The sequence below is a fragment of the Caretta caretta genome, chromosome 2 (genome assembly GCF_965140235.1).
Source record: "Caretta caretta isolate rCarCar2 chromosome 2, rCarCar1.hap1, whole genome shotgun sequence".
Lineage (NCBI taxonomy): Eukaryota > Metazoa > Chordata > Testudines > Cheloniidae > Caretta > Caretta caretta.
Window position 1 is genome coordinate 114,929,948 of NC_134207.1, and position 13,254 is coordinate 114,943,201.

General features: G+C 42.0%; 1 protein-coding gene and 1 long non-coding RNA gene across 2 annotated transcripts in view; one reads left to right on the top strand and one right to left on the bottom strand.

Moving 5' to 3' along the window:
* LOC142071077 (uncharacterized) overlaps positions 1–5,218 on the bottom strand; it is a 91,227-nt gene extending 86,009 nt beyond the window's left edge. The window contains exon 1 of the long non-coding RNA XR_012667030.1: positions 4,824–5,218. This is a non-coding gene — a long non-coding RNA (uncharacterized LOC142071077). The remainder of the gene's footprint in view (positions 1–4,823) is intronic.
* Positions 1–12,667, top strand: part of NEDD9 (neural precursor cell expressed, developmentally down-regulated 9) — a 47,822-nt gene extending 35,155 nt beyond the window's left edge. The window contains exons 3-7 of the mRNA XM_048839849.2: positions 2,613–2,714; positions 5,213–5,314; positions 5,800–7,011; positions 7,456–7,545; positions 10,053–12,667. Of these exons, the coding sequence (XP_048695806.1) occupies positions 2,613–2,714; positions 5,213–5,314; positions 5,800–7,011; positions 7,456–7,545; positions 10,053–10,562 (2,016 nt within the window). The 3' untranslated portion in view covers positions 10,563–12,667. The remainder of the gene's footprint in view (positions 1–2,612; positions 2,715–5,212; positions 5,315–5,799; positions 7,012–7,455; positions 7,546–10,052) is intronic.
* Positions 12,668–13,254: the final 587 nt, after the last annotated feature.

Sequence of the window (13,254 nt, forward strand, 5' to 3'; positions counted from 1 at the left end):
CTGAAACTGACACTGATGTCAATGAAGTCCATTGATGGAGGACTAGCAGCATTGGAAATCTAGCGTGCCTACTTTCAAGTACAGTTTGGCTGCTCTATGGCTGACTCCCAGTGCCCTTTACTGTAAAACTGCAGTTAAGAATTAAGAAACTTTGAATTTCAACAATTTAGCAATCACTCGCCACCCACCTCCAGGGCTGCACTGGTATCTCTGGCTGAGTTCCAGAGCACTACAATTCTTCAACCCTGTGGCTGAGCATTTCCCCTATAATCTAGTAAGCAGCTTGATGTCAGAGTTTTCACATTAGAGAAAGGATTAAAGATGATGGCTACCCAGAGAGCAACCTTTTGTTTCTAATTTGCAATGTCTTCTCTACTGGAGGATCATCTGTAAAACCCTGGGGGCTTATTATTGATGCAAAATAGTCACTACAATTTAGAAACCCCTGGAAGGGACACTGAGTAAACATGCTTAAAAGTGAGTCCTTTGATTCCAAGGCATTTCTCTTACACTATGGTGCTCAGCATTACTATGGAAACCTGTTAGTGGGCCAGGTGAGGTTCATTGTGTTTGCTTTACATTAATTCCTGTCTTTGACTGGTGTTTGGTGCCACACTTGGAATTCTACACAGCATCTGCCAGTCTAGTAAAAGTAAGCTAATAATGCCTTACATTCATATCATGCCTTTCGCCCTGAAGGATCCCAAAGCACTTTGCAAACTATATATATTGGCCAGACTCACTCCAGGATCTGCTTCACCGTCCCCTGATGGCAGAAAGACTGCATGGAGAAAGGGTAGATTGCTATTCCCCCTACCCTACTCCCCCAGGGAGTCCACAGGCAGACAACACAGCCCCAGAAGTGTGTAACAGTGGCCAGGGATGGGTAATGACCAAGGTGATCTCTTACGAAAAAGTCCTGTAGAATTTAATGGCAAATGATAACGTTCTCATAGGTTTTGCGTTTAATCATCCGATAAAATTTAATGGAGAATTCTAATCCTGATATAGAATTCTATAGGAAAGAGATCGTCCTCTATTAAATTCTATAAGTTTTAGATTAATTTCTAGAGAACCTACTAATTTTATCTCTATTAAATGCCAGCCTGGCATCCTAGTGGAAATCAGAGCCTCCAGTGGAAATTTAAACTGTTTGAGCCTTCCCCCATCCTCTGGCAGAAACCCAAGGGTAGGGCAACTATGAAAGTAGCATTTACCATCCCCCAGAAGTGAATGCGACTCCTCTACCCTCCCAGGGCATCTTAACTTTCTTGCATCAACCAGGTTGAATCCGGCTCAGACTATTCAGGAATGACATCAGCCACCTCTGCGGAGGAATTCAGCAGCTGTTTAACGGTGCAGAGGCAAATGCCACAAAACACATAGGACGGGAAGTGAAGAAGAACAGTGTATTCCATTGAATTTGCAGGGAGAATAGAGATATGCAGAGTGTAAACATCAGGGACTCAGTCCTGCAATCCTTAGTTAGGCAAAACTCACGGTGGAATTTGGCTAGGCCACTGGGACTTACTCCTGTAAAAAGTGTTGTGTGATCGTTACCAGCAGTGTGCTCAGGAACTCTGTTTAATAGCTTGCTTACTTTTACAAGGAAAATTAAGTCACCCTTGTTCACAATTCTCCTCAGCTGAACCTGAAACCATTTCTTGTACAATCCTATGACATTCTGTCATTGTATGTCTTTGTTCTACACTGTATATTTCTTTACTGGAGCTAAATTGCATGGACAGAATTTAGAGTAGATCACTATTTCCACTATAAACACTGTTTTTCAGGGGGTTATGTAACAACATTTCTTTTAAACCAAATTATACTGAACTCTTGCCATGCAGATGGTTGTCCCAGATGTAATGTATTTATTTTTAACCACATTTTATTTGAAGTAAGTGTGGGCAGTTTATGGTTTTGAAAACACGAGCAATGTCAATTCTCACCATCACAGAGACAGTTTTGTCACATAGTGTAGTTCAAGAACAGCTTAAATTTTCCAGTCTGTTAGCTGCTAATGTGGACTAATTATGCTTAAGCCCCAAGAGTAAATTTCCTGCTTTAGCATCTTCCATTTAAAGGAGCTTCAAAGCCACAACAAATGCTCCATTGTTTAGGACTTGCTCACACAAGTAGTCCTACTGAAGTCACTGGGACATATTAGTAAAGGTTGAAAGATTAGGATTTTAGGCCCAGATCCTCAAAGGTATTTAGGCACCTAACTCCCATTGTAATCAGTTGGTACCTAAGTATCTCTGAGGCCAAAGATTAGGATCATAGAGCCTGATCCAGCAAGGAATTGAGCACCAGTCAAGGTTACTCAACTCCTTAGTAAATAACTACTGCAGGAATATTTTATACCAGTGGCAGAGCTGCTCAAGGAAGAAATAATGGTTTCATTGTAACCAATAAGTATAGTTTTGCAATACACTTTTAAAAAAACATCAGACGTCTGTAGGGACTTTCATTAATAAAATCGCCAGATAAAAAGTGTAGAAGTTAATAACACTGGAATGTTTGTGTAGAGAAGCATATCCAATTACAGACAGAACATGCTAAATGCCTCAAGTAATTTTGTTTTCATCTCCTTCTCTTTTAACCCACAGGTAGTAACTCCAGTCAGGACAGGACAAGGTTATGTTTATGAGTTCCCTTCCAAATACCAGAAAGATACCTACGATATCCCTCCAGTTCGTCCTTCCCAAGGGGTATGTACCAATAAAACCGTCAGCGGCATTGAAAAGCTCCAAAAAGTCTTTCCATTCTATCTGCAGTTGAAGTACAGGAGACATTATGTCATTCCAAAGTGAAAATATTTTTCAATTAGGGCAGGTCTACACTACTGCTTATGTCAAAATAACATATTATTCAGGGGTGTAAAAAAGCCACCCCTCTGAATGACTCAAGTTACATCGCCCTAAGCACGGTTGTGGACAGCGCTGTGTTGTCGGGAGATGCTCTCCCACCGACATAGCTACCGCCACTCATGGAGGTGGAGTAATTACACCGACTGGAGAGCTCTCTCCTGTCTGCATAGAGGGTCTTCACCAGATGTGCTACAGCGGTGCTGCCTCCAACGAGATGGCCTTTTCCGTGTCATTGTGCACAAAATGCATTTGATGTTAAGATCTGGCAGTACACAAACATCAAATTCACATTTACTTGCCAAGGGATGCGATGCATTATTTTGGTCAAACAAAATACCCAAACAGAAGAAATATGTTCCCAAAGGAAGTGTTTTCTTCTTCTGGTATTGCACAGGTGGCACTAGTTTACTTAGTAAGGGCACATTTGTCTCCTGTACTAGCTACTTCCATGTAGGAGGTTGTTCTTACCAAATGTCCGCTAGCTTATTTTCCTGACACTGGATTGTGCCCCTACTCCTGTGAACAACTAGGGAAGTTGGCCCCCAAAGCCTATGAATTTCCAGGATATAGAGACCCAGGAACTATGCACTTTGGCTGTTCACCAGGGCCCCTTAACAACACAGCTCCTGCAGGAAATGTGAAACTAAAGCTCCCCCTCAGCAGATGCCCCTGGCATACCCCTCAACATTCAAAACTGCCAAGGCACCAGAGTCACAAATGACCAAAACATGGAACAATCACCATGCCATAATGGACAGATTACATTGTTTGGTTTTAAGTATGTTTCCTCATTGTATGCATTACATAAACAGGTTTTGTGAGATTATAACTCAGGCGGCTTGAAGACGTGGGAGTTTGGCGTGAGAAGTGGAGTCCACCCACTCAAGTGGGAGGGAGATTTGGAGGGAAAGGAGTGGTTCCTGATTAGGGTTCTCCTGATAACATTAATTCTGGATGCCCCATAAAAATGAATTCAGGCCCAGGACTCTGCTCCACTCCTCCTCCAATACAATTAACATAACACCAGCTGTCCCTAAAAAGATTAATTCAGGCCACTCCTACCACTCTGCAATATTCCATTGCTCCTGCCCTGCCCCCACAGAGGTCCTTGTTGCATTGATAGCCCGGAGCCATGCTCCTCTTTAACAAGCAGAGAAAGCAAGCCCAAGAGATGAAACATTGTTTTCCACTCGAGGAAGGGGGAAGTTGGAGGGGGCGAGCTGGACCAGTACACTTCTCACAGCAAGTAGTGCTGCCTCCCCTTGAAGAACCCAACAGGTCAGGGCCTGACACACTTCTTGCTCCCCAGCCCTTCTTTAAATAGCGGGAGGGGGGGCAGTCTGCTCACTCCCTATTCATCCCTCCCCACCCCAAAAAGCTTGTTAGTTCCTTGGCTCGCTTCTTCTCTGAGACCACTTGCCTGCTCATCAGAGATGAGGAGCAGAGAAGACTAGGAGCCCGAGAGCTGCCAAAAGAGAGTCTCCCTTTCCTTTCTCCATCCCTTGCTTTTGCTGCCTGTCCTTGCAGTGCATCACCTGAGAATGCAGTGCAGCAGGACAGGGAGGCAGAATCCTCTCTAGTGCATGACCTATCACACCATGTAGTACACTTAAAAGGTCTGGTCCCTGCAATCTTCTCAGTAGGGTGGCCCACATCACCAAGGGGGGCAACGGATACATAATGCTGACAAAGTCAAGCATTAAGTCTCAAAGGTTTGGGGAGTGAGTGACAATGCTGCCACAGAGAGCGGTTATCCCCAACACTATCTTGGAGATACAAAAACCCAGGATATCAGGAATGATCTTGAGCCCCTAAAGCTGGACAGCTGGCAGTGTATACTGAGCACCCTTACAGATTTCCCAGTACACCTACCTCAAAAAAAGGTGATCCTGGGTCCCTGTGCCCCCCACCACCTCCCACACTGCATGTATCAAATCTTGTGAAGTGTACCTGCTGTTGTGGCAATCTCTTCTTCTGTCTCCACCCCAGTAGAGCTCTGTCATGATTCAGTCCTCTCTGCATCTGTAAATAAGGAGGGGATGAAGGGATCCTATGTGCAGATCTTGATTTAACTTTGTGACTGGAATTCAAATGAAGTGTTTCCATTCAGAAACTTCATCTGTCCAGCCCACAGTCTACACAATCCTACTAAAGGGAGCTATCACAAGCATATTTGTCTCTCAGTACTCACCCTGCAAGCCTCCACATACACAAAAGCTAAAACCCTGCTCCTCTTCTTCCTTCTATTTCAAAATAAATAAAATATGAGAGAACTCATCTGAAATCACAGCTATCAGGGGATGGCTCCATTTTCTGTAACAGGTTTATTCTCTCTTCAGATATACGACGTTCCCCCTGCATCAGTTAAGGGGCCTGTGCATCCAGTCCCAATGGGAGAGGCAAGAGGTCAAGGGGTGTATGATATACCTCCTATAAAAGGGGTAAGTCTGATGCAATTTCAGTAGATAATACATGCTTTTTCATGTCAGATGGAAGACGTGTTTAGACATAAAAGTGCATATGACACTGAATAAGGGTATTGAATTCAGGTACTTTAAACAGTCCCTCAGGCTTTTTGCACATTCATTAAAACTTTGTAACATAATTACTCACCTCATGTAGGGTAACTATAAATTAGAGCTAAAGCTACATTTAGGAGATCCCCCACCCTCCACCCCCCGCTTATAAAAGATTTCATGTTCATTTTGATGGAAATGAACATTTTTTAATTAGAAAGAAAACTGTGACTTCTTGAAATCCAGGGTGAAAGTCTGGCCCCATTGAAGTCAGTGGCAAATCTTCCATTGACTTCACCGAGGCAAGGATTCCCTACCTTCTCCCCCTGAATTTTAATTTAATGCTAGTTCCATTGAAGACGTCTTTGCTATTTTACCTTTGTGCTCATGGCTTGCTTTCTGCATTTCAGATCTATGATTTCCCTGCATCTGCATGCAGAGAGGATACAGGGCTGAGGGAAAACTTGCTGGATTTCCCTCCTTCAGTGAACCATAATGCAAGACTGGAAGGAGTGTATGACATCCCTCCTCCCACTACCAAAGAACTTGCCAAGAAATTTACCTCTGACGTCCCTATACCTAATGATTTAATGTCACGCAAACATGGCCTGTATGACATTCCAGTGAGCCATCAAAATCAATTTCTTGGTCAGCAGATTGCTCCTCAGAAGGATGTATACGATACCCCCCGTGGAGTTCCATTTCCTGGACAGCAGTCAGGATTCAGCAAAAGCCTAAATCCAGAGGGAAGGGAAGGTGTATATGATGTGCCACCACAAGACACTAAAGGATTGAAAGATGTGACAGATGGGATAAATAGATTATCTTTCTCCAGTACAGGCAGCACCAGGAGTAACATGTCTACATCTTCCACAACTTCAAAGGAGTCTTCTTTTTCAGCCTCGCCTTCTCAGGACAAACGATTAATACTGGATCCAGACACAGCCATAGAGAGACTTTACTGGCTTCAGCAGACAGTGGAGACTGTGGTCTCTAACCTCATGGCCTTTGTTAACACAGACTGGCGGTCTTATGGGTACATGGAGAAAAATATCAATGAAATCCACACTGCTGTGGAGAAAGTGGAGCAGTCGTTGGTGGAGTATCTTCAGTTTGCAAAAGGAGCAACAGCCAATGCTTCCTGTCTCTCAGAAATCAATCTCTATAACAAAATGAGAAGGGAGCTGCAGAGACTGGAGGATTCTCACCAGATCTTGACCCAGACCAGTCATGACCTGAGTAGCTATAGCTGGTCATTGAACATTTTGGTGGTCAACAAATCCCAAAACAAATGTGATGATCTAGACCGATTTGTTATGGTGGCAAAGACAGTCCCAGATGATGCCAAGCAATTGACCACCACTGTCAGCATCAATGCAGAGATGCTATTCAAACAGGTATCAGGCAGATCACGTTTAAAGAATGTTTCAGAGAACATTATGAACACATCTGACTATGCATATAACAGCCCCCAGAATCAGCTGTTACATCATGGAGAGAAAACTCAGGACCACAGCAGTTCTTTGCCCCCACTTCTGAGTAAAGACCTGCATCCCCCCGGTATCACTAATGAGGGCTCTGAGAAGAGCTGGATGGATGATTACGATTACGTGCACCTACAGGTAAGCGAGCCAGACACATTGTTCTGCTCAATGCAGATTAAGATTTGTTGCATGCTCTTTTCTGTAAGAACTGTTCATGGCACGACAGGAAGCAGACTGTCACACCAAGATATTCTTGAAATTCCTTTTCTTTTTTTTAAATGGATGCATATCAAAAGTTGCCTGAGAAACTTCATTCAGCCCAGACTGCACATTGGGTACAGATTTTAAAAGTTAGTTTGAATCCCAAGAATGGGATTCAAATGGGACTACTCTGTACATAATGGCTGTAGCCTATCACCAACATAACATTGTCCATTTCCTATTTGTCCTCTTGTGGGTGTGCTACAAATTAAGATGGCAATACAAGAAGGTACATTTGTCACACTGTCTGTGGGCATTTAATTATTAACTCTAGAGAATTACCGTTTGACACAATGTCTATTTTTATCTTGTGCCACACAGGGAAAAGAGGAGTTTGAAAGACAACAGAAAGAGCTTCTAGAAAAAGAAAATATCATCAAGCAGAACAAGATGCAGCTGGAGCATCATCAGGTACGTCCAGTCAGACTTGGAAAGCACCAAGCTGTCAGAATTGGAAGGCACCATGCAGGCCATTTTGTACCACGAGACGTGTCAGCCAAATAAAAGAGAAAGAGCTCATCTCTCAGCCACTTAATGGCGGCTTAGTAACAAAGGAGGCATGGGTGTCCATTCTCCCCTCAGATTCAGAAGTGGTTAGCATGCGAGAGAGTTTCCCACCATTCTCTCCTGTAGATTTTCTTCAGCCCTGGAGGCACTAAAGAATGCAAGTACCTCTATGGCAATTTAGCCCTTTCAGACTCTTGGAGATAGCCTGGGAGTCAACATCATCATCTCGTTTGTTACCTTGCTGCCGTTAGATAGCAGAACTGCAGCTCTTCCTGTGTATTTGAGAGAGGTCTCCTCTGCTGGGAAGAGATCTGTCCCCTGAAAGCACATTCAAAACATGTCTGTTCAAGAGGTTAATTCTTTTTATAGCACCTAGAAGCCCCTCTGTACTAGGCACAGTATACACACATAGGCTGCGTCTACACTACACACCACTGGTGATAGCATGTAGGGTATGTGAAAAACAGGCTCCATCCACACTGGCTGAGCCTTTCCCAGCTGTCTCCTCCCTGCTGGCATCTTTCCCTGCTGCCTCCCTCTGCCCGAGTCTTTCCATGTGGCAGGGAAAGGCTCTAGCAGCTGGGAGATGGCAGCACCTTTCCCCACTGCAAGTAGAGAGCGTGTAGGGTGTGCACTTGGATACACACCCACACCCTTCAGGCATGTCTTTATGCTACTTGCCAAAGCCCAGGCCTCATGGTCTACATTGCTCTTTATGCCTGTGCTGGGGGGCTACGCACATATATACTCTACCCGCCACCAAAAAGAAGCATGCAGTTTAGACATACTCATAGTAAGAGACGAGTCCTCTTCCACAGAGTTTATATAGGAGGGGAAATAGAGGCACAGAGCAGTGAAGTGACTTTTCCAAGGTCACACAGCAGGACAGTGGCAGAGACAAAAACTGAACCTCGGTCTCTTGAGTCCTAGTCCAGTGCCGTATCCACTGGCCCACACAGAACACAAGTGTAGATTATGCACACCCACTGTCTAAATACGTACATCACTAAATTAAAAAAAAAATCTTAGGATAACTTTAAAATTGTGATTTTTAAACACCAAAATGATCAGGTAACAAAATGTTAACGCTGTCATAGTAATAGTAACTCGCCAGCATGCTGACATGAAATGTACAGTTTTCATAAATATAAAATATTAACAAATTTAGTAACGAAGAATACTCCATATGTGCAATATGGGAGTGGTAACCTTGATTTTTGCATTTCCTGACTTGTGAGCATTTAAAGCTGTAATCTTACCATTACATTAATGTAAGGTTTTGTATTTAAATTTCCCTGTGTGTTTTTGTTTGCTTGAAGAGCAATGAGGAGCTGAAAGATTAACATTTGATAGCTCACGATCATGCATAGATAGAAGTGTCAGCTATTTATCATAGGAGAGAGTCTCAAGTGGATGGACAACAACTGTTTCCGACTCTGTAGTGCCCCAATATATCAGTTCTTAAAACCATTAGCTTTTTAGATATAGCAAAGCTGTTTTAGATTGTTACGACTTCTCTGGCCCTGTGTAGTTGGACTCATGGAAACTAAAGCACCTGATTTTACAGGACGTGGGGTCCAAAGATGTCCCAATAAGTTTTTTAAAGTCTTCAAAATTGTCTACAGTAGTTTTCCTATATGTGGCATGTATAGATATACATGATGGTACACTCTGGCATAAAGGATTAATTGGCCCCCATTTAGATGAGATGTGTAAGTTACTTGTGAGTAACATAGCCAAACCAAATCATAGATTCATAGATTCATAGATATTAAGGTCAGAAGGGACCATTATGATCATCCAGTCCGACCTCCCGCACAATGCAGGCCACAGAATCTCACCCACCCACTCCTGCGATAAACCTCTCACCTATGTCTGAGCTATTGAAGTCCTCAAATCGTGGTTTAAAGACTTCAAGGAGCAGAGAATCCTCCAGCAAGTGACCCGTGCCCCATGCTACAGAGGAAGGCAAAAAACCTCCAGGGCCTCTTCCAATCTGCCCTGGAGGAAAATTCCTTCCCGACCCCAAATATGGCGATCAGCTAAACCCTGAGCATATGGGCAAGATTCACCAGCCAGATGCTACAGAAAATTCTTTCCTGGGTTACTCAGGTCCCACCCCATCTAACATCCCATCATAGGCCATTAGGCCTATTTACCATGAATATTTAAAGATCAATTAATTACCAAAATCATGTTATCGCATCATACCATCTCCTCCATAAACTTATTGAGTACACACTATGGGAATAGTATTTAGAAACTGTGCTTGCAGCTTGCATACAGGATGTTAAGAAATCAGTGTGAAATGTATTTGCGTTTATCAAAGGCAGGATAGGTTTGTGAATTATAACAAGGGTGATGTGATGTGTTAATAGCTTTTTGAAGAGACTCTTCTCTTTGCCATTCAGATCAATCAGTTCCAGCAACTGGAGCAAGAGATCACAAAGCCTGTGGAGAATGACATCTCAAAATGGAAGCCACCTCAGAGTCTTCAAACTGCAAGCAGCAATGTGGGCTCTCAAGACAGAGAGCTGCTCTTCTTTTATTCTGACCAGTGCGAGACTCATTTCGTTTCTCTCCTAAATGCCATTGATGCTTTTTTTAATTGTGTTAGTGCTGCTCAGCCACCGAGGATGTTCGTCGCTCACAGCAAGTTTGTCATTTTAAGCGCTCACAAACTGGTGTTCATTGGGGACACGCTCACAAGGCAAGTGACTACTCAGGATATCCGCAGCAAAGTGATGAACTCCAGCAACCAGCTATGTGAATTGCTAAAGAACATTGTTATGGCAACCAAGATGGCTGCTTTGTATTATCCCAACCCGACTGCCCTGCAGGAGATGGTCGACCGAGTAACAGAACTGTCTCATCACGCACAGCTGTTTAAACGCTCTCTGGTACAGATGGCATCATTCTGAAACAAACAAAATGGAATCCAATCAATGGACAGTAAAAATGATTTTAAAAAACTGGAAATATGTCCTATTTTATGTAAATGTTATCAATTTTTGTAGATATTTTACATGAAATATTTTAAATACATTTTTATGGATTAGAAAATCTAAAATTCAGGGATCTGGGGGTATATCTGTTTCCCTATTATGTTTTTAATATACATATATATGTATACACTGCATATATGTATATGTTGCTACATTCCATAAGACACCATTATGTAAGCACCTTAAAAGTATGCATCAGTTAAGTGGTGCATATCACTGTATATACTGCCTGGTTTTCTATATATCCGTTAATTGGATGCTGCACTCTCTTTTTGGGGGGCATACTGTGTATTTTACTTCAACTTAAATGTGGCACATGGACAAGGCTGTCAAATCTATTTGTAGCAGTTCATGATGTAGATGTAATAGTTCTAATGGAACCCCAATCCCCTCCTAGAACTGACTTGATTTGAATTAATTTAGTAAAAAATTAACTGTACCCTCAATTTTATTTTGCATACAGGAGTCAATCATTTTGAGCATTGTATGTGTGTGCATATATATATATATATATATATAAAAGTTACATAACAGACAATAAACCAAGGCTCAAACTAGTGGGGCAAAAATCATCCTCATATAGCATGATAGACAGAACCTCCTCACAGGAGCAGGAAGGATTGTATATATTTAAAAATAACGTCTTAATGCCACAAAATATTTTAAAAACCTGGAAGATTTCCCAACAATATAAATTGGCATATGTTTATCCCACCTTTCCTTGCATTTGCAAATAATTATATCTCTCAGACTTTAGAGTTTGTTTTTTTTTGCAGACCTAGGGACTTATTCAGAGTTGTTGAATGTCCCTAAATCTTGCTGACATCAGTGGATTCTGAAGTACACAACATCTCACAAGATCAGGATTAATGAAAATGCATGGCATCATAATTCCCCATGAAAATGCCATCAGTTTTGGAACATCTGATTAGAACATCTGTAATTTTAGAGGACAAAATAGCACTTATCTCTATGACAAATTCTTATGAATCATTTGCACTTTTGCAGCTCTGAGCTTCACTCAGATTTTGGACTTTTTCCAAATTTTCCTTCCTAGCCCAGGGACACACCATGGGTCTCCTGGGCTACACAGTTACCAAAGCAATACCCTGTATTTAAAGGGGTAATTCCATATGTAGCCGACACAACAGCGACTTGACCACAGGTCACATTACATGGTCACTCCTGACTGTGGAGTAGTGGCAATCAGGCTCAAGGGAATGAAGTCCAGGTGATGCTCCATGTACTTGTGATTCAAAACAAAAATATAGTTACCCCAGTTTCTTTGTGATAATTCAGGCTACAGTCCCAAGTCTTTATGTATTCTGAGTGTTTGCATAAGAGACTAGCCTGATGGTAAATACAAAATCACATCATGTAGAATACCTAGTCAGGAGGCACTTAAGTAAAGTCTTTCTTCATAAAACTATATCTGGTATTTTTGTTCCAGCCTATGTCTAAACACGTTCTCCAGTGCATGCCTCATTGCAGTGCATTTGTTTATCTTGGCTAACAGAACTGGTTTACCAGCAAATGAAGTTATGCTTTCCTAATATATTGTCTCAGAGTGATGACTGCTCATCATTGAAATTTACCATAATGTTGTTTTCAGAGGGCTCAAACCTGCTTCCGTTAAAGCCAGTGGGAGTTCAGAGAGACTTCAGCAGCAACAGAATCATACCCAGCACTTGCATCAGCTATAATATTTAAAGCGCCTCTCCATTTTACAAGAGGAGAGGAATAGTTATCCCATTGTAAACAAAATGGGATTGCCAAAAAATACCAAAGAATCCACTTGAACCTGTTTTGTATTTGTGTTATTTGGGATTTTTCTATTTTTTTCCATTGTAATATTTTTAGAAAGTGACAAAGTGTTTTGAACTTTAGCCATCATGTCAATAACTTTTGAGTTTTCAAAGGGGGGATTCTTTTCATGACAAACTTATATTATTGTTTACTTGTTACCTTGTAGAGAGTATTTTTAAAATCATTAAATATACAAAGCTTTTTTTAAAAAAAAATATATAATAACTAGTTTCATTCCTTCTTTGCAATTCTCTATGAACTGTGGAAGCAAATGTTCCAGGCTAAAGCTGTGGTGAGATGGAGTGCTTATGTTCCCCCCCACTAAAGAATGGAGAAAAGTCAATGAACCAGTCATTAAACAAGCTGCTATCATGAAGGAAGAAACTAACTAGAAAGGGTTTAGGGGAATTTGGTCTGTAGTGATCACTCTTTATAGGGTGAAGTTTAAATCATCCATAGCAAACCCCAGTAGACTGGCTTTGTATGAGTGTGGAGATGGAGGGGGTGAAGCAAATCTCTACTCGTTCAGAGGACGTTGGTGGAGCACCTGTGCAATTGGTCTGCAGCAGCTACCATGCCTCATAGATTATAAAACCAGCTACAGGCTGCTGCGCTCCTCATCTCCCTGCAGGGTTTATGGTCAGTGGATGCATAATATTTATGGGTCTATTTGGCCACTTCCCTATCTCACTCATGAATCCCCGGTGTATTCTCCCACAGAGACTGCTGATGTGTAGCACTGTTCTATGGAACAGGTATAATCAGATGGAGAGGACATGTTCTCTCCCCTTTATACCATCCT